The 21,644-nt window shown below is 40.7% G+C and overlaps 1 protein-coding gene and 1 non-coding gene across 2 annotated transcripts in view; one reads left to right on the forward strand and one right to left on the reverse strand.

The window, feature by feature from the left end:
- PROM1 (prominin 1) overlaps window positions 1–21,644 on the forward strand; it is a 101,223-nt gene that overhangs the window by 47,079 nt on the left and 32,500 nt on the right. Inside the window, 6 exon segments of the mRNA NM_001314109.1 lie at window positions 7,006–7,126; window positions 9,109–9,172; window positions 10,588–10,677; window positions 16,742–16,959; window positions 18,780–18,854; window positions 21,501–21,564. Of these exon segments, the coding sequence (NP_001301038.1) occupies window positions 7,006–7,126; window positions 9,109–9,172; window positions 10,588–10,677; window positions 16,742–16,959; window positions 18,780–18,854; window positions 21,501–21,564 (632 nt within the window).
- Window positions 14,379–14,568, reverse strand: LOC119871364. The gene has a single exon (XR_005357477.1). It is a non-coding gene; the product is annotated as a U2 spliceosomal RNA (small nuclear RNA).

A 21,644-nucleotide genomic window follows, 5' to 3' on the forward strand; every position in this document is an offset into this window, starting at 1 on the left:
CTTTTTCTGGAAATAGTTAATAGACTTTAACAGTCTATGTGTTAACAGGACCCAAGTAAATGGATTGCTAAATTCACACACCCTTGTTTGACCACCAGGGAGAGTTTGGTATTTTTTTTTTTTTCTTTTTTTTCTCTTGTCTCTATCTCCTCACTCTCTCTTTGTAAATAATTTGAATCTGTCCCTGTACGGTGAATTCTGAAAAGCAGCTTGAGATCAAGTCAATGGTAATTTCAGATGTCCCTGTCTCTCTGCTTTGTGTTTGAAATATTTTCAGGAATGCACAGACCCTCCAGCTGTGGGAGTGGTTACTTCCTCTCCAGCTACTAGAAAAGTTTCAGTTGCAGTCCAAAGACCTGTCAGACCCAGTAGGGATCCTTGTGCTTTTCTTTTAAGACTAAAACTTCCATCTTTCATTCATCCAGAGACTTGGACAGCTGTGCTTCTCCCTCTCTAGAGGCATACTCTGGCCATCAAAGATGAGGCTCACGTGACAAAATGTCATGTGAAAATACTTGCCCTGAGGGCTTCTTGTTAACATGATTACTTATTTAACAAGTTAATAGTTTTCACTTGACATAAATACATGTGCCATAATTTCAGGAACATTTTTTCTTGCATGTAACTTCTTGTTTACCCAAATAAATGTTTACATATGTAATAATAGACTTTCCATTTTTTTTAATGAAGCACACATTCTATATTTAGTTTCTATTTTTAAATTGGGCTTTTATTTACATTATACGTAATTATGTGCCAGATATGTTGTACATCACCCTGAACTGTTTAAATTTATTTACATTATGTTTAAAGTGCCAGTGAGCACCTGGTTGGCTCTGTGGGTTAAGCATTTGACCTTGGCTCAGGTCACGATCTCATGGTTCTGAGATTGAGCCCAGGTAGGGCTCTGTGCAGGGCTCTGTGCTCAGTGGGGCGTCTGCTTCCCTCTCTCCCTCTGTCCCTCTGGCTCATACTCTCTCTCTCAAATAAAATAAAGTCTTTAAAAAAATTTTAAAGTACTAAAATATGTGAACAATAAAGCTACAAAGTCAGAAATAAACTCGGCTTTCATTTATATGTAAAATGAATGCTACAGTTATTTTTTAATTCTTCAAAACTCAGATCCATCAAATACATTTAGATAAGTTGTATGTGTGGTTTTTTTTTTTTTTTTTCCTTCCAGGGATATTTTAGTTTAGAAAATTCTTTAAAAACATACATGGTGTGATTCTCTATAGCCTACTCTACATTCAGTTGAGATATTTTTCTCCACCCAAGTAAAACTTATTAATGTAAAAACCACATCTTAAATTTCAATATAATTTAAACAAAGTTGATCATCTATTTGAAGCTAAGTGACAAATTTAAACAAACTTTCCATAATCTACTGAACTTATATATAAATCATAAATAGCTCTAAAAAAGTAGTGTTAAAGATTGTTTAGCTTACCTTAAGCTCACATTAGAAGTTTAAACTTCTTGGCTTGCATTTTTACATTTGGAATAGATATTATGATATCTTTCTTTTGAAACCACAATTGATTTGCAAGTATTTTCAACATTATGAGTTGAATAGTAGCTCTGTATTACTTCCAGGTAATCAAAACCGGCCAAAAAGATGAAGGCCTGGGGAAAGCAAAGATTTCTATGTTACAGTTAGATAGAAAGGAGAAGAAAGTATGTCCATAAAATCATATTAGATAAAATAAGAGGGAGGGGCACCTGGGTGGCTTAGTCAGTTGAGCACTTGAGCATCAGACTCTTGATTTTGGCTCACGTCCTGATCTTGGGGTCATGAGATTGAGCCCCGCCTTGCATCAGGCTGTACACTGGGTGTGAAGTCTGCTTAAGACTTTGTCTCTCTCTCCCTCTGTCCTTCCCCACATTGCTTGTCAGTGCACAGGCTTTCACTCTCTAAAAAAAAAAAAAAAAAAGGAAAAAAAAATAAGAAGCAAAAGAATGTCAATAAAGCTAGAAGACAGAGAAAGAAAAGGAGGTATAGCCTCTGGCTTACACTGACCTCAGCAGAGATTGGATACAATTGATAAATAATCTTTGGATATGATTTTTTTAAAAACTCTTTGATAAATCCAAAGCAGCTTACTTGCCTTTTAAATCAGTCTCAGCTTCATTTTGTGGCTATATACTGCATAACAGTTAATCCTGAAGTTGATTTTTATATTAGTCTTGAGTACCCTTATTTTTCTCCCATCTTTTTTTTTTAATTTAAAACAAATTAAATCTTTTTTTTTTTTTTTAATGGAGAAAGGCACAGGTGTTAAGGAAAAAGGCGCCCTCATATATATGGAATATATGTGGTCCTGTTCTTTCTCTGAGCTTTTCCAAAGGCAGCTGTGGAATGTTAGAATTCACAGACGTTGACATATGTTTATGTAAGGCTGTTTGACCATCAGCAGAAGATTGAATTTCCATCTCTTGCTGTAGACTGTTTAAGCAGATGTGTCTGACTCCAGAAAAAGCCAAGTTTCCTCTCCTTTCTTTCCTTTGTGCTTTGTCATCACTGCATTTTTCAGAATTCCAAAAAGGTGGTGGACAACAACAAAAAGTAACTGCCATGCCATTATTTTTCCAGTATATTTCTACGTTTCTTTTTTTTTTTTTAATTTATTTTTTATTGGTGTTCAATTTACTAACATACAGAATAACCCCCAGTGCCCGTCACCCATTCACTCCCACCCCCCTATTTCTACGTTTCTGATTAGTTAGTCAGCTTTTGCCAATTGTTGTGGTGAAAATTGAATCCTAGTCTCTGCCAGGAAGATGGCTACTTTCAAAATTCATTTTTTTTATTAGGATTGTGATGGTCAATTCCTGGCTTAGAGTCCACAAGGTTCTAGAAAAGAAACTGAGCTAGCACGCTTGAAAATCATGAGACTTTCTTAATGTGAATAAGATTAATAGTTATTTAAAATTAAAATTTAAAAATTGTCTTTACAAAATAAGAGATCAGTTATAGGCTGAAAGCAGTTATTTGGCTTTTATTGGCTAATTTCATTAAGTCATTGGAAATTGGTAGGGAAAAAAATTGCTACAGATTTTCAGGTTGAGCCTTAGTTTTTTAAAAGCTTTAAGTATTTGCTTTTAAGTGTATATGAGATAAAATTGGTCTGTCCATAATAAAATATAGAAGATGTAAAACTAATATGCCATAAAAATTAAAATTCCTGTCTTTGGCTAAACATTTCAAGAGATTTTATTGTACTGCATAAAAACACACATCAAATGCCAGATTGCTAATAGTCATAGAAATTTTATTTCCTTTTTGGGTGAGAAGAATTTCCCTCAGTGTTCTATTCTAATAGATGACTGATGGTTGTTTAAACAATAACATTAATTCATGTGATTTTTTTTTTTACTTAAAATATGTATTGACTAATAAAGACTTTGTAAATCAAGGGCACCAAAAACATAACTTTTTAATTCTCTGTGTTCAAGTGGGAGGTTTTTTTTTTTTTTTTTTTTTGAGATTTTATTTATTCATAAGAAACACAGAAAGAGAGGCAGAGACACAGGCAGAAGGAGAAACAGGCCCCCTACAGGGAGCCTGATGCAGTACACCATCCCAAGACCCTGGGATCACGCCCTGAGCCAAAGCCAGATGCTCAATCATTGAGCCACCCAGATGTCCCTAAATGGGAGTTTTAAAGGGCTCCCAGGTGGCTCTGTCAGTTAAGCATCTGACTCTTGATTTTGGCTCAGGTCCTGATCTCAGGGTGTGGAGCCTGCTTGAGATTCTCTCTCTCTCCTTCTGCCCCTTCCTCCACCCATGCCCACACACTCTCTCTTTCTAAAAACTAAATAAAATAAAGCATAAATAAAGAGGTGTTTTAAATTAGAGATCACAAATGGAGACTATCAGTTGGTTTGCATAGTATTTAGAGTTTTTTTTAATTAGTTGGTAATATTTAAAAAGGGATGATTTTACATAAAAATCCAAACCTCCAGATTTTTCTGAGTAACTGGAAGATCTGACAATACTGGTCTCATATCATGGTGGCACCTGCCAGACAGAGCACCTGCTCCCTCTCCCACTTGTGACCTCCCAGCTCGCAGAGGTTCATACCATATACTTTTGCCCCTTGTGCTTTCTGCCTGGCTATGTGGGCATTTGGATTTGCCATCCTTAATTTAAATATAGGATTTACAATGTGTTATGGGCCTGAAAATCAGCTTTGGAAGCTGCTGAATTTTATTCCAGAATTCTGTTTAGGACAGTTTGTTTTTTTTAAAAAGATCGATGCTTTCATTTTAATTGGATCCATAACTGATTGGCAGAAATGTAGGTATTTTTAAATACATCACATTGAAATCCAACGTTTTATTGCAAAGTTGTATTACAATTCATTTTACTGATTGATGATCTTTTGAGTAAAGGCATTTGTTCAGTAAAGGAACACTTGATCTTAGCCAAAAGGCCAAGATGCGATGTTCAATAAAGGAACAAAGGCAGTTTATGACCTAGGCATTCCAAACATATGGCTAATCTTCTAAATGGATCAAATGAAACAAAGCCCACTCCTTAAGTCCACTTTCATTGAGCACCCACCATGGACAAGAGACCCATCATTTATCCAAAGCTGACAAAGAAGCAGTTTCCACCCCTTTCTAGGGAAATTAAACATGGGTAGAAATAAGGGCAAATTAAAGTATGAAGTGAGAAGTAGCCCACCAGAATTTCAGGGAGAGCCCTCTGAGAGTTCAAGACAAGGAGGTTCTTCTCCCATCCAGGGTGCCCAGTGAAAGCCAGGTGGACTTGGACCTGTTGTTTGTTTTCCAAGTTCGTTTTGACTTCTTCTATAACAAAATGATGAATGGCAGTGTGGTCATACTGCAGAGAGAAAAACAGCAAGGGGCCCCCAGCGTGAAATGCTGTGATGGGCAGGTGTATTCAGGTGGTGGCCCCGACGCATCATGAGATGGAACATTTAAAGTTGGGCATGACAAAGCTGCAGGTGCATTGCTACAACCCAACTTTTTCTCTTCTTCTGTTCACACTACTCCAACATTGTGTTGGGTCATTTGGCCTTGTTTGGCATGAGCGCATCATTTAATAGCTATATTTTTATAGTATGCTACCTGTCTCAAAAAATACCAGTGCAGGCTTAAGGATCGTGAAGATGGATTGTAAGGTGATCATTCCAAATGGCACAGACTATTGTTAATGTTCTTTCTTTTTTTTTTTTTTAAATTCCCATCAGCGTGAACCCAAACTTTAAAAAAATGGTCTTAGAGAACTTGTGGACATCCAGACCTCCTCTCCTTTGCAGTTCAAGAAGTACTTCTCCAATTTAATTTTCAGTTTTGCAATATCCGCTGAAGCTCACAGAATGAGAGTGACATTTTCAAGCTCCCACCGTGTGAGTTAGGGGTAGCAGTGGGGCTAGAACCCATGTCTCATGTTCCTACCCTAGTACACATTCCACAGTGACTTGTTAACCATAAGAAATGTCCAACATTGTGTTACAGACTTTTTGGGATCAGTTTGGAAAACTTAATATACCTATGGAATTCTGCTGTGGGGAAATATGTTTTAAATGAGACCAGCAATGAATCAATGCTGCTTGGAACGAATCAGGACTATAAATAGGGTGAATGACTATCCCCATTTCCCAAGACTGAGGCATTGCTAGGGATCATGGGACTTTGGGTGCAAAAACAGACACTTGGCCATGAATTTGGCCTATTATTTGCAAACCTTTGTTCTAGAAACCTATCCATACCTTCCACTGGATGGTTACAAATGAACAATTTTGTCATTAACTTCTGTAGGTTAAAGCCTGTTGTGTCAGGTTAGGTAATTCCTTGCTGCCATCTAGTGGCTAAATCCAGAAGGGCCTTGGTAATTAGCAATTTTCAATGTAACGTTTTAATGTTGAAAGGCTTTGACGCGAAAACAAACTAACCTGTCAAATTAATTTAAGTCGGGATTGTTAGTAACTAGTTAGAATTAAGAAGCCTTGATTAAATGCAGACATTTTAGATGGCTTGAAAACTTGAACACTTTTTAATATTCCTGTAGAGTAACTTTCCATGCAAGATACCTTTCATAGTGTTGTTTTACTTAGAGAAGAGTGTCCACATCATGTAGGCATCAACTTGCATGACGTGAGCATGGCGATGATGTCAATAGCCGCCCCTCTCCAAATACAGACCCTAACTTTTAGCACCATTGGCTTCTTGATTTCGTACATTATATAAAATAGAATGATACAGTATGTATGCTACTGCAGCTTCCCATGTGACAGTTTAATACTAAAGTGGTAACTCATGTTTCTTTTCCACCTGGGTGAAAAAGTAATAAAGACAATTAGAGCAAAAAATGTTGGGAAGCCCAAACCATTCTTACCATTTTGGTATTTTGCCTGATAGTCATCTTAGGAGGGAGCAGAGGTATGCAGGTGGGGTGGGTTTGTGTGTGCCCCAGCAGGAGGGTGTGTACCTGCATTCGCATGTGCGCAGGAACGGCACTATGTTGCACACGCAGCCTCATAAGCTTTGCTCCTTCTGTTCCCTCCACAATTTAGTGGGATCATTGTTCCATTTATAAGATTAATATTCAGCAGAACAACATACTTTTTTTTTTAAAGATTTTATTTATTTGTGTGTGTGTGTGTGTGAGAGAGAGAGAGAGAGAGAGAGAAGCAGGCTCCACGCAGGGAGCCCGATATGGGACTCCATCCTGGGACTCCAGGATCATGCCCTGGGTCGAAGGCAGGCACCAAACCGCTGAGCCACCTAGGGATCCCCAGAATAACATATCTTAAGTGGTTGTGTGTTTCCCGTGAGAGGACTGAGTCTCATTTTGTGACCCACATGTTGGATTATGGGATCTCGGCAGGAAAGCGGTGGCAGTGGGTTGGGTGGGGGCCCCCCGCTTGGGAGCCCTGCTCACCTCGCACCTGCAGAGCTGCTCTCTCTGTGCCTGGCCAGAAGACCACAGATCACATAGTAAATGCCCTCCCTTCTCTTTTCCATTTCCTGCAGTGTGGGTATCATCTATGGTTTTGTGGCAAACCACCACCTGAGGACCCGGATCGAGAAGACTCGGAAACTAGCAGAGAGCAACTTAAAAGACTTAAGAACCCTCCTGATCGGAACTCCAGCGGTAAAAACCACAACTGTGTCTCCCGTGGCACTTTGTGTTTGGGGCCTTTCTGAGTCCCTGTATGTATTTGGAATCTCATTTGGACTTCTAGGAACTCAAGAAATCAGTGTAGACGGATACTACCTTTTAATTCTGTAGATGAGAAATAACGGCCCAATGAGTGATTTTCAAAAGCATACAGAAGAGTTATTTTAGAACTGGTGTTGTTATTTTATTATTTTATTTTACTTTATTTTAAGGTATAACATAAAATTATAATATTTATAAAACTGCTTGACTATTTTATGGTTCTCTTGATTTTTTTTAAAAAAGAAAAATCTTTGGGTGCCATCGTCCTTTCTCTTTGGCAAGATGGTTAATTACCCATCATTTGCATGAAGTTACAGAAGAGTTTTCTGCTTTATAAACACCCATTTGCTAATATCTGCATAGATGTGTAGAATTCCTTGGGAAGGGGATACGCACACACATGTAGACACACGTGCACACACACACACGTTTATGTACAAACACACACAGAGAAGTTGTTTTGAGAGAAGGGGGACAGGGTGGCTGGAGGGCATATTTTTTTCTGTATCCCAGAAGTATGTTGGTGTCTTGCTTGTACAGAATATTGTTTTTAAAAGTGTCTGAGCAGAAACCAGCCCAAATACTTGATGCTGAGCTGATGGGTACCAGTATGTGGAGGAGGATGCCTTCCTGTTGAATTTACAATCAGACCCCACCAGATTCCATGGGTCTTTTCACACAGAGATGTGCTCTTGTAAATTTATTATATTCTAAACAATACTAACATATTAAATACTGTAGCAGTTTTTAAAAATGGGGTTGGAACTGAAAGAGCAAAAAATGCAAGCTTTTTTTGATATTTGATATTTGAGGTTAGAGAAGCTAATTTTATTCATAGCTTTATAAGAGGGAAATGTTTCCTTTTCCCAATCTGTGAATAAAAATTCATGATTTTTACCCACCATTCTGAAGACTCCAAAGTAAAACCCTTTTCCTAAAAAGTTGGCAACATTAAGTATATAGTAGTAATGGCTGGTGAACTTTGGGATTGCTTTCATAATCTTGGAAGGATAGTAAATTATTATGACTTCTGGGGAAACTTGTCTAGTTCAAAATATATGAAGAAGTCTAACAAATGTATTTTTAAAATGGGCAAAAAGTGACTAGTCAGTTTACAGAGGAAATATGGCCACGAACATAATGAGATATTTAATCTTACTCTAGTAGTTGAAAAAATGAAAATTTGAATACTGATGTATATTTTCGCTGAGGAGATTGGCAGTGGTTATTTAACAAATGGTAGCACCCAGTGCTGTGGAGGGGATGGGGAAGCAGGTCCACTGGGCCACAGAAGACAGGAGATTAAGCAGCCCCTTTGGGGGCCAGCTCAGTAGTAGCCACTGAATAAAATGGTGGTTCCTACTGCAATAGATTACTAATGGCCTCAAATTCTTTTTGTCTCTCCTGTGAAGAGGTGGATGTGTTTCCAACCCCTTGAATCTGGTCTGTGCCTGTGACATGCTTTGACCAAAAAAAAAAAAAAAAAAAAAAAGGCAGTAGATGTGCCCTTGTGCTAACCCTGACCTCAGGCTTCCAGAGAGCTCACTGTGTCCACTCCTGTTCTCCTGCTGCCAAGACCATGGTGTGAAAATACCCTGGCTGGCTGCTTAGAAGACGAGAGGCCCCATCAGGAGAGGGGCCCATTTGTCCCCGGCCAAGCTGGCCCTGCCCCAACTCTTTACAGAGCCAATGCTCAGAATCAGGACAAATTATACATCATATTTCCTAAGATGATAAGTTTTGGAGTATTATTAAGAAGTCTGGGTATCAGAAAATAGAGATATCTCTAAGAAGCTGCTTTCTTTTTAAAATGTTCTGACTCAGAATAGCTTTTGTTAAATGTCTCTTTATTGTGGCTTTGGACTTTAGAAGAGTTTCATGCAATGTTTTTTTTTGTTGTTGTTGTTTTTTAGCAAATCAACTATGTGCTGAGCCAGTACGCAAGCACTAAAGAAAAGGCATTCTCAGACCTGGATAGTGAGTAAACTTAAAGTTGCCTCAAATTCATTTGATTTTTGGTTGGTTGGTTTTGGCTAGAAATCACTGAGGCCATGTCCCATAAAACATGTGCCATGTGAGGAAGTATGCCAACTTCTGCCTCAGATTTGAGGCAAAACAGAACAATTCCCCAGAGTCACAGAGGTTAGAGAAGGTTTGCTGCTTGCTACCCAATGAGTAAAAGCAAGCCTTTATTGTAAAAATACTTTTGATTTTTCTGTGGTCACCAGTGCTTGTTTTTCCTTCTCCGTGTGACAGAGGACATGAGTCTCTGTCGGGTCCATGGTGACAGACAGAAATGGGCTCCCCAGAGAAACCAGCGGGCTTCAGAGATAGAGGGCTGGCTAGTTCTGGTCCCTGCATGTCCACAGCCTCTTGCTCAGGGCTTCTCAGCCAGGGGTGGTTTTGCCTTCAGGACAACCTTGGGTGACATCTGGAGACATTGTTGTCCCAGCGGGTGAGGCTGGGGACAGTGCTACTGGCATCTGTTGGTCGGGGGGCCAGGGATGCTTATAAACACCTTGCAACACACAGGACAGCCCCTACAAGAAATAATATTCCAGCTCAAAACACTGATAGTGCCATAGTTGGGAAACTCTGGTCTTGCAAGGAGATTGGAGACACAAGCAGGTATGACTCCACATTATAAACATCGTGTTCCTAGTACAGATTTCCTGCCATCCGAAAGCTGAGCGTTCCTGTGAATACTTTTGTAACACAAAATGGCATAAAGAAAAGAAACAATTACCATTAATTTATATGGAAGATTTTTGGAGCCTTCCCATAACCCCCAAATCACCCTTCTTAGGCTTTCTGGTTACCATCGGACACATCTTGCTAACGAATGCACACAGTAGGTGGAGATGCTCAGACAGCACAGAGCTCTGGTGCTCGACCCTGACATGCTGGGTGTGATTCCCGGGGAAGGTGCTTGGAGGTGCCAGTCTCGCTGTCTCTGCAAAATCAACAAGGAGAGATGTTTTCACTTTTCTCCTTTCCTCATGAAAGCAAGAATCCTTTATGTTAGTGAAAACTGGTACTAATGTTTGTTCTTCCGTAAAGGCAGAGATGACAAAAAAAAAATTTGTCAGAGATGACAAAAAACTTTCGGAAAGTGGGGGGTGGGGTGGGTTGGTGGAGGCGCCTGTAGCGTTAAATACCCAGTCCGTGCTGACTGCCTTTGTACCCAGGACTACTGGTGGGGGGACTTTGAATAGCAGGAAGACATGTCCCCAGAAATCAATACCTATTTGAGGTCAAGGATGACAAGGGGGCAGGAGAGACCACAGATGGCTTTCCAAGGGAGGAAATCCTGCAGCAGGAGGAAAATGCAGGTGAAAAGGGGAAATTTGTGGAGCCTACCCTCACAACCCCTTCTGCTTCTTTGAATTTAGATATTAAGTCATTGCTAGGAGGCGGAATTCATGACCAGCTGAGACCCAAAGTGATCCCCGTGCTTGATGACATCAAGGCCATGGCTGAAGGTAAGTCCTGTGCTAGAAATGGGCACAAGAGTGTTTGCCCTGGAAGTCTCTGGCTTCCCAGGATCACGCTCCCCATTCTTCTGTTCCCCAGATGTGGGCATGTCAACAGACCAGTTAGAGACACACAGCCTCGCAGTGTTTTGTTTTGGTTTGCTGTTTTCTTTTTTTAAAAACAAAACAAAACAAAACAAAACAAAAAACAACAAAAAAAGCTTGTGCCAAAGAGGTTGTACTAATTGTCTAAAAGTCCTTTGAAGTAATCACAGCAGGATGTGATAGGAGCTTGCCACCTGTTTCTGTAAAGACAATTATCAGAAGGCAGCCGTGCTTGTCCGGCTAGCTGGCATCTGCGGCTCCTTCCACACGGTGACTGACCACAGAGTTACGGACAGTTGCAGCAGGGACCCTGTGGCCCACAAAGCCTACAATATTTCCCATCAGCCCTTTGCAGAAAAAGGTTGTCGACTCTTGCTATAGAAGATGAGTAACCTAGAGTTTCTGGGTATGTCTATTGGTCTCTGGGTATGTCTATTGGTCTCTGGGTATGTCTATTGGTCTCTGGGTATGTCTATTGGTTACTCTTTCCTGCCCCGCCCCCCGCATTGGAAAGAACAACTTTTAGAAAAGAGGAATATAGAGCAGTATCTTCCGACCCACTGTTGATGATTTAAGGGAGCAGATGTGCTGATTTTAAGAAACAACATATTCAGTTGCAATGAAAATAAGACTCCTAGGCTCTTCCAAATGTTGAGGCGATATCTGTGTTCAGCATCTGATAGAATAATTTCATCTACGTATCGCATTTGTCATCCTGCCACTGTGAATTTTACTGTCGTGAGCCAGGATTCCCGACAAAACAGTCCACAAAGGAAGGACTTGTGTAGAAGCTGGAAAGTTAAGCCTGTTCCTTTTGGCATTCCTCCCTGCCACCCTCGTCCCCTCCGTAGAGTTAAAAGACTCAGATGGATGTACGAAAATAGATGGTACACAGAACAGGCCAGGAGTCGGTAAAATTAATTTTAACCAACTGATTAGTCATCCCTTGCTCTTCACCTTGACCCAGCAGTGGAACTACTACACCTGGAAGATGCGTCCTCTGCCATGGATGCCTTAGATACCTCCCTGGCCCCTGCTCTCCTCATCACCAACCGTGTCCTTCCAATGCAAGGAAACTGAGGCCCACAGAAGGGATGTGACTACAAATACCCATGCCTCCTGCCTTCCTCTTAGATTTTTACATGTAGCTCCTTCTTTCCTCATTCCTTCCTTTCTCCTTTCTTCCCTTCCTTCCTTCCATACCTGGTCCCTGCCTATCCCTCTAGTCCACTTCCCATCTCAACCCTCCAACCCCTAAACCTTTCCTTCCAAGCCATGAATCTCAGTGTTTATTCTCCTGCAGATCTCTGCAGGCATAATTCTCTCTCAGACCCTTGTATTGGGTGTGCTTCCTTGGCCTGAAATGCCACAGGCTCTTTCTGACAGCATCTCACCTACCTACCAGACCACAGAGAAGTGCTCTGTTGTCTACAAGCTTCTCCTCATGTCTCATCTCCTCCTTTGCCCATAATAGAGCACGACAGCCCCCTGATTTCTGTTCCTTACTTTATGACTCTAAAATATGGCTCATTTGTAGTATTTACAGCATTGCCCCTCTTTGTTAGGCAATGAGCTCCTTAAGGACGAGACCTGTTGATTTTGTTCATGTCTTAATTCCCCTGGCTTGTGTCTGGAGACACCCAGTACAGTGTCTGGCTTGGAGCAGATTGTCATTTCTTGAACGAATAAAGGCTGGCAGACCTTACCTTAATTTTCTAAGTGTAGGATACTGTTACTTCGCTGATTATGGAGTAGAAATGGATTATATTCTTTCATTCATCATCCTGCTTCAGTTGCTAGGCAACTCCTTTGACTTTACAAGCTTCCTGATCTTTTACTTTATGTCTGTAGTCATTTGATTTTGGGTTTTTTTTAGTTGCCCTTCATGCGCTTCGTGGATTTATCTATCTATTCAAATCAGATTATAGCTGTTTTCATTTGCTTTGGGAATTTTGCAGATAATTCTGATACTTAGAGATCTTTTGGAGGTGCCATTGTTGTGATATCAATGCCAAAGATCCTTTAAGTGTTTTAAACAGCAGGAAATATAGCACACACGACAAGAAAGTGGAGTATGGCGGTTCCAAATTTAGCTGCTTCAGGAGTTCGACAACACCGTCAAGGAGCCCCTCACTGCCTTGCTGAGTCCTGTGGCTAGCAGGAGGTATTATTTAACCAACCAACAGGAACAGACTGTGAAAGGAGGTGGGGGGCCCACTGGGAGAGTCATCACTCCTGTAAGATACTGAACCTGCACTTCTCACGTCTTCGCCATCACTCTTGCTGATTATCCTCCATGTCCCCTCATTATAGTTTCACATATTTGCACTTCACCAAGGGATTAATGATGAGTTGGGCTGGCTCTGTGACCTTTACAATCAAATGTCTCCAGTTATGGCTCTTCTCTTAGGAGCATCTTTTGAGTAATCATGTGTCATTTCCCCAACACATATGGAAAATCTGTCTCTATCTGGCTTTCAACTAAGGGGATTATTTGCTCTTGTAACTAACACTGGCTTCAGGTAAGGCTTGATCTAGTGGTGAGATTCTTTCCACCAAGCTGTTCCCTACAATGCCTGTATCATTCTAACACAAACTCCCCTTGTAATTGCAAGAGGGCTAACACCAGCCACATTGCTCTTCCTCCTCAACCAGATTTCTCTCCAGTTGGGCCACCTGGGATTCCACAGCCATCTGTGGTCACCAGTGTGACCCAGGGGAGATGGGCTGGCTGAGGATATCCAGGGCCCACTCCTTAAATGAGAAGTGGGACATGTGTCATCCAAACACAGGTCTGCTGAAGCACAGGAGTCAGGGGACATGGTTTCTGAGATGTCAACCAACAAAGGCCATAGCAAGTATTTATAGAAATCATTAGCCATAAAGTAATATTTAGAAAACTTTTGAGTGTCGAGGGCCTGCCACATGTCAGGTGCTTTTCCTAAATCCTGTTAGTACTCACAAGAGTTCTGTGTGATCAGTACAGTCACCTCCATTTTACCAACTCAAGGCAGTAAGGCTCAGAGATCAAGTAACCAAGACCAGGTAGCCAAGAAGTGGTGGAGTTGGGATTCAGATGCAGTTCTGACTATGAAGCCTGTGCAGCCTGGTCCACACTAGATGGTATTTGGGTACGAACACCATTTGAGTATTAATATGTAGGGTGCTTCTGTACTGTCCATGGCAAGACAGCACAGAGTAACTTTGGAGGAGGAGTTAGAAATCTAGAGTTCAGGAGCTCGTACAGCCACAGGATGATTCCAGGCATTTGGAAAATTTGTCTTTCAAGATCTCCAGCTCCAAAATCATGTGATGCTAAATTCTGTGCGAAAATACATGAATGATGCAGTGTGGTTGCTGTGTACCTTTACTTTTAACCCATGATTTGCCCAATTTTTAATGTTTGAATTATACCTTTTTTTGGATTAGAGACAACTAAAACAGATTTTAGTTGTTGCTTCAGGGCTTCCTACATTAATGTTAAAGTTTTATTTTTTTTTAAATAGCCTGAACAAGTTAAAGTTCAGCCCCTGGTGTTGCCAGAACTTCTTATAATATGATTAATAAACTGCTTTGACAATTTTTTTTTTTTTTTTTTGTCCTTGAAAGGGTGCACCCTTCCTGGAGGTACTGGATACCAGGTCAATGTGTGGAGCCGATGGAGGAAATTCTCATTCCATCTCCCCACTCCAAAAAACTATTTAATGTGTTGTCCTCAGATAGAGGACATATCAGATATTAAATTGTTAAGAACAGATCCTATACTGGGTCTTAGCCAAAAGGCTGAGAATTGATGCTTTGACAAAATTTTTGCTAAAAATCCTTTGAGGCTTTACATGTTTAGTGGCTTTGGAGAGAGCAGAAACATGCAAAATGATTCGTGTAAATCTTATTTGAGCTGCAGATCAGGACCCACAAAGGAAATGTGCTATGAGCTGGTAAAATGTTAATCAACTAAAATTGAGAATCTGAAATATCTTTCCACTGACTTCAGATACATAATATATGTGATCTTGCTAAGTCTGGAATGACTCCCAGAGTTGTAACCCAGTAGATATTTTATAGACATCAAATACTTTGAAGCCTTTGGAAAAAAATATATGTGTATTACCTCCGAGTCTTTCTTGGCACATGACAAAATATTTACCATAACCCGGGATGTCTGTAGACTGTGCTTAAATGGACACGTGTATTCTGGGCCATCAATTTCACCCATCATTCTAGGCTGTTGTTGCTTGTCTCTTGCCTTAAAATACCTTATCTTAAAATGGAAAGGACTATGAGAGGTAGACTACATTAAAATGTGAAGCATGTGTTGTGTGATGGGAGGCGTACTTTGGTACACTCCCTTGCATTCTGTTGTGTGTTTTTAGCTGCAACCTTGTTCTTTGTTTCTAGTAGACATTCACTGAGCCTCTAAAATGAGCCATGCTTTGCTGATAATTCTGGGAGGTAGATGCAAGAGATGAAAAACTGACACCCAGAGTGATTCTCTGACAGAGTCTTAAATATTATATCTCCAATACTGTTAAGACATGACTGGGCCACAATTCAAGAGGAAAGACTGAAGCAGATGCTAAGATTTCATATCTAGATAAGGTGACAGAATTTGGGGCCAGTGGTCATACCATCCAATCCTGGAAGCGTCCTCAGGTCTCATGGTAAACCATCAAAGTTAGGCTGCGGTGCCATCTTGGGTGACACAGGCAATGCACCTCTTAAGAGCAGACCTGCCAGGACTTGGCCTAGAATCATCAGCTCTCATAGTAACCAAGAGATGACCCAACCAGCTTCCCAATTTACAGAGGAGATCCCCCCGAGGTGTAAGAGTTTGCTAAAGATGCTATAACAAGGTGATCACAGAATTGGGATAAGACCTCAGGCGAGATCCCACAACACGAGGCATTAAATTGCATATGTGTGCATGTGTGCATGCGTGTGTGCACATGCGTGTGCATGTACGTGCTGCTTTAGCACTCAGTTTTTATGAGGTTGCCAGGGAAAGTTGGGGAAACTGACTTTTAAGGGCATTCACACTTTTCCTTGCAACACCCAAGTGTGGCTTGATGCTCTGCCATCTGTTCTGTGAGCCTGGAAGACTTGCTGGCTTAGAAGAAAACCACTGCCCTCTGATTTAAATTTCACATCTTTTACTGCTGTGGCTTTAAGTCACTGTGGAAAAGAGTTGTAATTCGTTACCTCCCTGGTCATGAATACACAGCTCTACACCTCAGAAAAGTGAGGAGGATACCAAACAATTATCAAGGATTTCCTAGCATAAGAATGTATCCTGGGCTGTGAGGCTTCCCAAATAAAACAGATGGATTCACTGCCATTGAGGAATCTCAATCCGATCATTCTAATGCCCACATTCCATGATGCATGTGGTGGTGGTTTCACCATTTTCAGATGAGAAAATTGCTAAAAATCTTTCAGGAATCTGTTTCCAGTGACCAGTGAGTAGCAAGGCTGGGATCTACACCTAGACTTGCGTGAATCCAAAACCATGCTCTGTTTAATTCCAGCTCTCTGAAGCTCCATAGTTAAGCTATATCTGGGTGTGATCAGTTTTTACGTGGGGTTAAAACTATTTGGGTTTGAAGGTGCTAGCTTGTCTGGGCTGGCCTCTTCAACGCTGGACAATTCTAGGGTAGTGATGCTTTGTCCTGCCATTGCCGTTCTTGTGCTGGCCAGTTAATGCTGCACCTAGGTGTCCCCCTTGCATTGCTGGGTTAGTTCTTGCTCCTTCTTCTTGTCTGAAAGGCCTCAGGCAGGAAAGCTGAGCTGGCTAAGGTAGCAGGGCAAGGAGGCCAACAATGTCCTGTATTCTCCTAGAGGGATCCTCTGGTTGCCTTCCAATGTCTAAGCCCAGCTCAAGTTCTTTAAGGGTACTTTGTAGATTAGAAGGAATTTCACCATTGCCAGCCAAGTGGGTGCCTCTATTCTGAAGCAAGGTGTGTCTCTACAGCAATCAAAGAGACCAGAGAAGCCCTGTTGAACGTGAACAACACCTTAAAGGAGCTGAAGATGTCAACTGCACAACTGAACACCAGCCTCAGTGATGTTAAAAGGAATCTGGAGCAATCACTCAATGATCCCATGTGCTCTGTCCCTCCAGTGGCTACAACTTGCAACAACATCAGAATGTCTCTAGGCCAACTGGATGACAATACCAACCTGGGTCAGGTGAGGAGGTGCTACAGTGCAGTGTCATTGGGACACCTGTCAGATGTATGGTGGCTTGGGTCTCCGCTGGCCTCCCTGGTTCTATAATTGCCACATTGGCATGGCTGCAGCAGGAGAGAAGGAATAATGGGAAACCTCTCCTTAAGTGTTCTCTGCAGTTGATTTGGTGGAACTGACCAGAATGAATTCAGCCTTAAAAAGAAAAAAGGGAGCAGAATGCATTTTTGTAGACCTCTAAAAATTAAAATATATTTTCAAATGACATTTGTAGTGTATTAACTATGTATGCCTAAATATAAGGTAGTTCCCCATATTCCAAAGAGAAAATTATGGGGAAAAAAGAATTTAGAGCAACTTGAATATATAAAGAAACAACTCAACAAAGAGAACTTAAGCTAAGATATAGATAAAATAATCATGTCTATTTATGATATTTAATGTATCAAGATAGTGGTGTATATGTGCCACATCTTTTATAAAACAATATTTTAGTATGGCCGTACTCTTCTCACTTCCTATCTCATGGGTCAATATTATGCAGATCCTTCTCCTTCAGCCTCTTTGTGTATGAATCTACCACCATCACTGTGGTCATCAGTGCATGGCTTTTCAGAGGCTGGGATCTTCACTTGCATTTAAATTGTTTCAGATCAAAAAATTAAATTAAAAAATTTTTGGAGACCAGGTCTTTTGGGTTTAACTTTTTATTCTGGTGTCCTTTCAAGCACACAGAAAATTTGCAAGAATGGTACAAGGAACCCTGTTTACACTCTTTACCCAGAGTCACCAATTGCCAGCCTTTTGCTGCATTTGCTTTATCATATTGTATCTGTTTATCAACCTGTGTAGCTACCATCTACTCACATTATCATTTCTATGTATAAAATACTATGTATTTTGTGTTTTTCTCAATCACTTGGCAGTAGGTTGCAAACTATGTCCTTTTACCCCTAAATATTTCAGTACATTTTCTAACCATACACAACCTTTCTACAGTTCTCAAAATTAGGACATGTAACACTGACCCAATAGTACCATCCATGGTTTATATTCAAATTTTGCTGATTTTCCTAAAAAACTGACTTTATAGCTGTTTTTTCTTTCTCCAGTCTAAGGACCACTCCAGGGTCGCACACAGTCTTTTGCTGTCATGTCTGTTTGATTCCTTCAATCTGGGACAGTCCACTGCCTCTTATTCTCCTTTTTGACATCGACCATTTATTTTATAGAAGGACCTTCAATTTAAGTTTATCTGTGTTCCCTCATGATTAGATTTGAGTTATGCATATTTGCCAGGAATATCACAAGAGTGATATTGTGTCCTTCTTGGCACATCATGTCAGAAGGTCCATGACGTTTGTCCCTGTCTTGGCAAGAGAACACTGTAAATCCATATACAATGCTGTAAACGAAAAATGTATTCCAGACCACTCACCCACTTGGCTGTATTATTTTTAAACATATTTTTTTAAAGGTTGTTTACAATTTTACTCAACAGTATTCAGTATCTGAAATTATAGGTCACACACATTTGATCTGTGTTAAGTTTCTTTCCCCAATTTTTGCCAACTGCAACAGGAATGCTCCAAACATCTAAAATGTAATGCCTATAGAATATGTGTATACTTACTTTAGCTTAGAGTATCCTCTAAGCTAAATATCTTTTTCCCCAAATAACAGTCTGTTGTTCAAAAGAAATTTAAATCATACCATATAACATTTGGGACTTTGGGACTTGGGTATAAGATGATTCCCTTTTTTATGACAAATAATGTTGCTAGTAACCACCTTGCCTTATACTTTGTTTTATGAATTTTCAGCTCCCATCTTTGGATAAGCAAATTGATAATATTAATAATGTTCTTCAAACAGATTTGTCCAGCCTGGTCCAAAAGGTATGTTTTTTAGAAAAAAAAATTACAGTAGTTTGTTTTACGGCATTTTAAAGGGTAGACTAGTACATAAGAAAAGAAGTAACTGCAAAAAAGTGTGAAATTTTGAAAAGGGTGCCAAAATTTTGCCAAGAAGGGTGTTGTTAACAATTATCCTCCAGGTAATTTTGCTCATTCCACTTCAAGAAATTTGTATCAAGCATCCGTTGTGTGCAAAGCACCATGCTGGAGATAAAAAGCAAAACATGATCTTGCCTTTCTGGGACTCAGAATCTGGTGGGTGTAGTGCTGAACCCCATACTGACTCTGACGCAAGGTGCCCTCCCACTCTGCATGAGTCAGTCCTGTTGCTTTGTCTCCTCCCCCTTCTGCTCATTCACACATGCTGAGGGCTATGTCTGTCATTCTCTCCTTCACCTCGCTACTTAGGCTACCAAGTACTAGCTTCTTAAAGTATTCAGTATCACTTTCTAGATTGATTGGTTGATTGATTTGAGAGACAGAGAGAGAGAGAGAGAGTGTGTACGTAAGTAGGGGGAGGGGCAGAGGGAGAGGGAGAGAGAGAATCTCAAGTAGACTCCCCTGTGGGAATGCCTGGGTAGCTCAGTGGTTTAGTGCCTGCCTTCAGCCCAGGGCGTGATCCTGGAGTCCCAGGATCAAGTCCCACATTGAGCTCCCAGCATGGAGCCTGCTTCTCCCTCTGCCTATGTCTCTGCCTCTCTCTCTCTCTCTCTCATGAATAAATAAATAAAATATTTTAAAAAAAGACTCCCCTGTGAGCTCAGAAGCTAACATAGGGCTCCATCATACCATTCCAAGATCATGATCTGAGCCAAAATCAAGAGTCAGACTCTTCGCCAACTGAACCACCCTTGTGCCCCCAGTATCGCTTTCTCAATGAAGCCTTTCCTGGGCATCTTGACCAAGTCACATCCTTTTAAATACATTCTTCCAGCACCACACATATTCTTTGTTAATGTCCTCATGACTGCAATTATTGCTTTAATGTCTCTATCGTCCCACTGGAGTGTAAACCCTAAAAAGAACAAGAGCTATGTTGGTCTAGCACATCATTATTTCCCTGATAGCCTACCAGTTATTGCTGTTTCTTTAGCCTATATGTTGAGTGCACAATAAATATTCCTTTGTAGATTATGATTTGATGAGAGTGCCCTGGGCCTGCAGGGCACTTGACTCTGACTTTGAGCATGGGTATAAAAAGATCATCAGTTATCTATTAAACACCTACTTACTGACAAAATTAAACATCACCTCCAACAAGTCATGAGAAACTCTTGGTCTTTCCATTCCAGTGTCCCCTCATTTGTTAAATGAGGGACTTGACCCAGGAGATCTGTAAGGCCCCTTCGGCCATAAAACCTCTTACAGTGAGTGACCACCACAAGTCCAAATGCAGATAAATGCAGAGGGGTCAGGTGTACACTAATCCAACAAGCACCCGTGTGCTGGTAGCTTAGTTACCGCTGAGGAAACAGAAGTGGTGGATGTTCTTTTCCTGGCATTGACGTTACCATGCCAAACTGTACACTTGCTGGCACCATAAATCTTATAACGTCTATAACCTAGATCGGAGTGCTCTAAAAGCCTATCACAGGCTGGGTAGCTTCTCAACAAGAGAAATTTATTTCTCAGTTCTGGCAGCTGGAAGTCCAAGATTAGGGGGTCAGCACGATCGAGTTCTAGCAAGAGACCCTTCAAGAGGCTTCACTCTCCTGACCTAATCACCTCCAGAAGGCCCCACCTCCTCATACCATCACTCATGTTCAGGATTAGGATTTCAGTGTGTGATGCCAGGGACAGGAGGCAGGGCTATGCAGACATTCAGTCCATAACAAGCTGTAATTGATACAGTGTTCCCCAGCAGATGGCTAAATACACCAGCAGACAGCTAAGAAACACAAAATAAACCACTTCCAGAGGAAACGCTGTCTGTTCAGTTGAATTACTTGGAAATAATGACATCTTCTTATCCCAGATTTAGCCCCAAAATGACATAGCTTGGCTTGGCTGTTTTTGTTTTCACTTTAGTCTCACTAAAATGTGTATCCTCTATAAGCTGTGTGTTCTGTGAGACTAGACTTAGTTAACTGCCATGACTCTTGTTTCGTTAACAAACTGACTCTTGTTTTGGAAACTCACTTTCTACCTGCATGAGGATCATTGTACAGATCAGAGCTTCTCAACATCAGCACTGTTGACATTGTTGATAATTTCCTGTGGTGGAGGTTGTCCCATGTTTTTGGGCTATTTACTAACACCCAGGTCCCTGATCACCCAGGGCCACTGTCGTGATGACCAGAACATCTCCAGACATTGCCGAATGTCTCCTGGAGGACAAAATCCCCTCCCCCCCATTGAGAAATGCTAGTATAGATGACATGAGTTAAAAGTTTAAAAGCAGAAGACTTTTAGCAGGATCTTTGATAGATACAATTTAAAGAGAAAGCCCTCTCTAAAGGGGAATTTTTTAGTGATCTTTTGATGGCCATATGGTTATGATTTCAGGCTTAATATGACTGTTAACATTATTACTTTGCTTCTCTATTCCACACTTTGCTGAAAACTGAGTACTTGTTAATTGCCTTTCTACTCACTATGTATATCAATTTACTTTGAACTATTTTCTAGGGCTATAAATCCTTTAATGATATTCCTGAGATGGTGCAAAATCAAACCACAGACATCGTATCAGGTGAGAATCAGAGTTTGAACTCATTTTGTTTCTCTCTGTGTTAAGAATTAGATAATTAATACCAAAAAAATCATATTGTT

Source organism: Canis lupus, chromosome 3 (genome assembly GCF_011100685.1).
Source record: "Canis lupus familiaris isolate Mischka breed German Shepherd chromosome 3, alternate assembly UU_Cfam_GSD_1.0, whole genome shotgun sequence".
NCBI classification, from domain to species: Eukaryota; Metazoa; Chordata; class Mammalia; order Carnivora; family Canidae; genus Canis; species Canis lupus.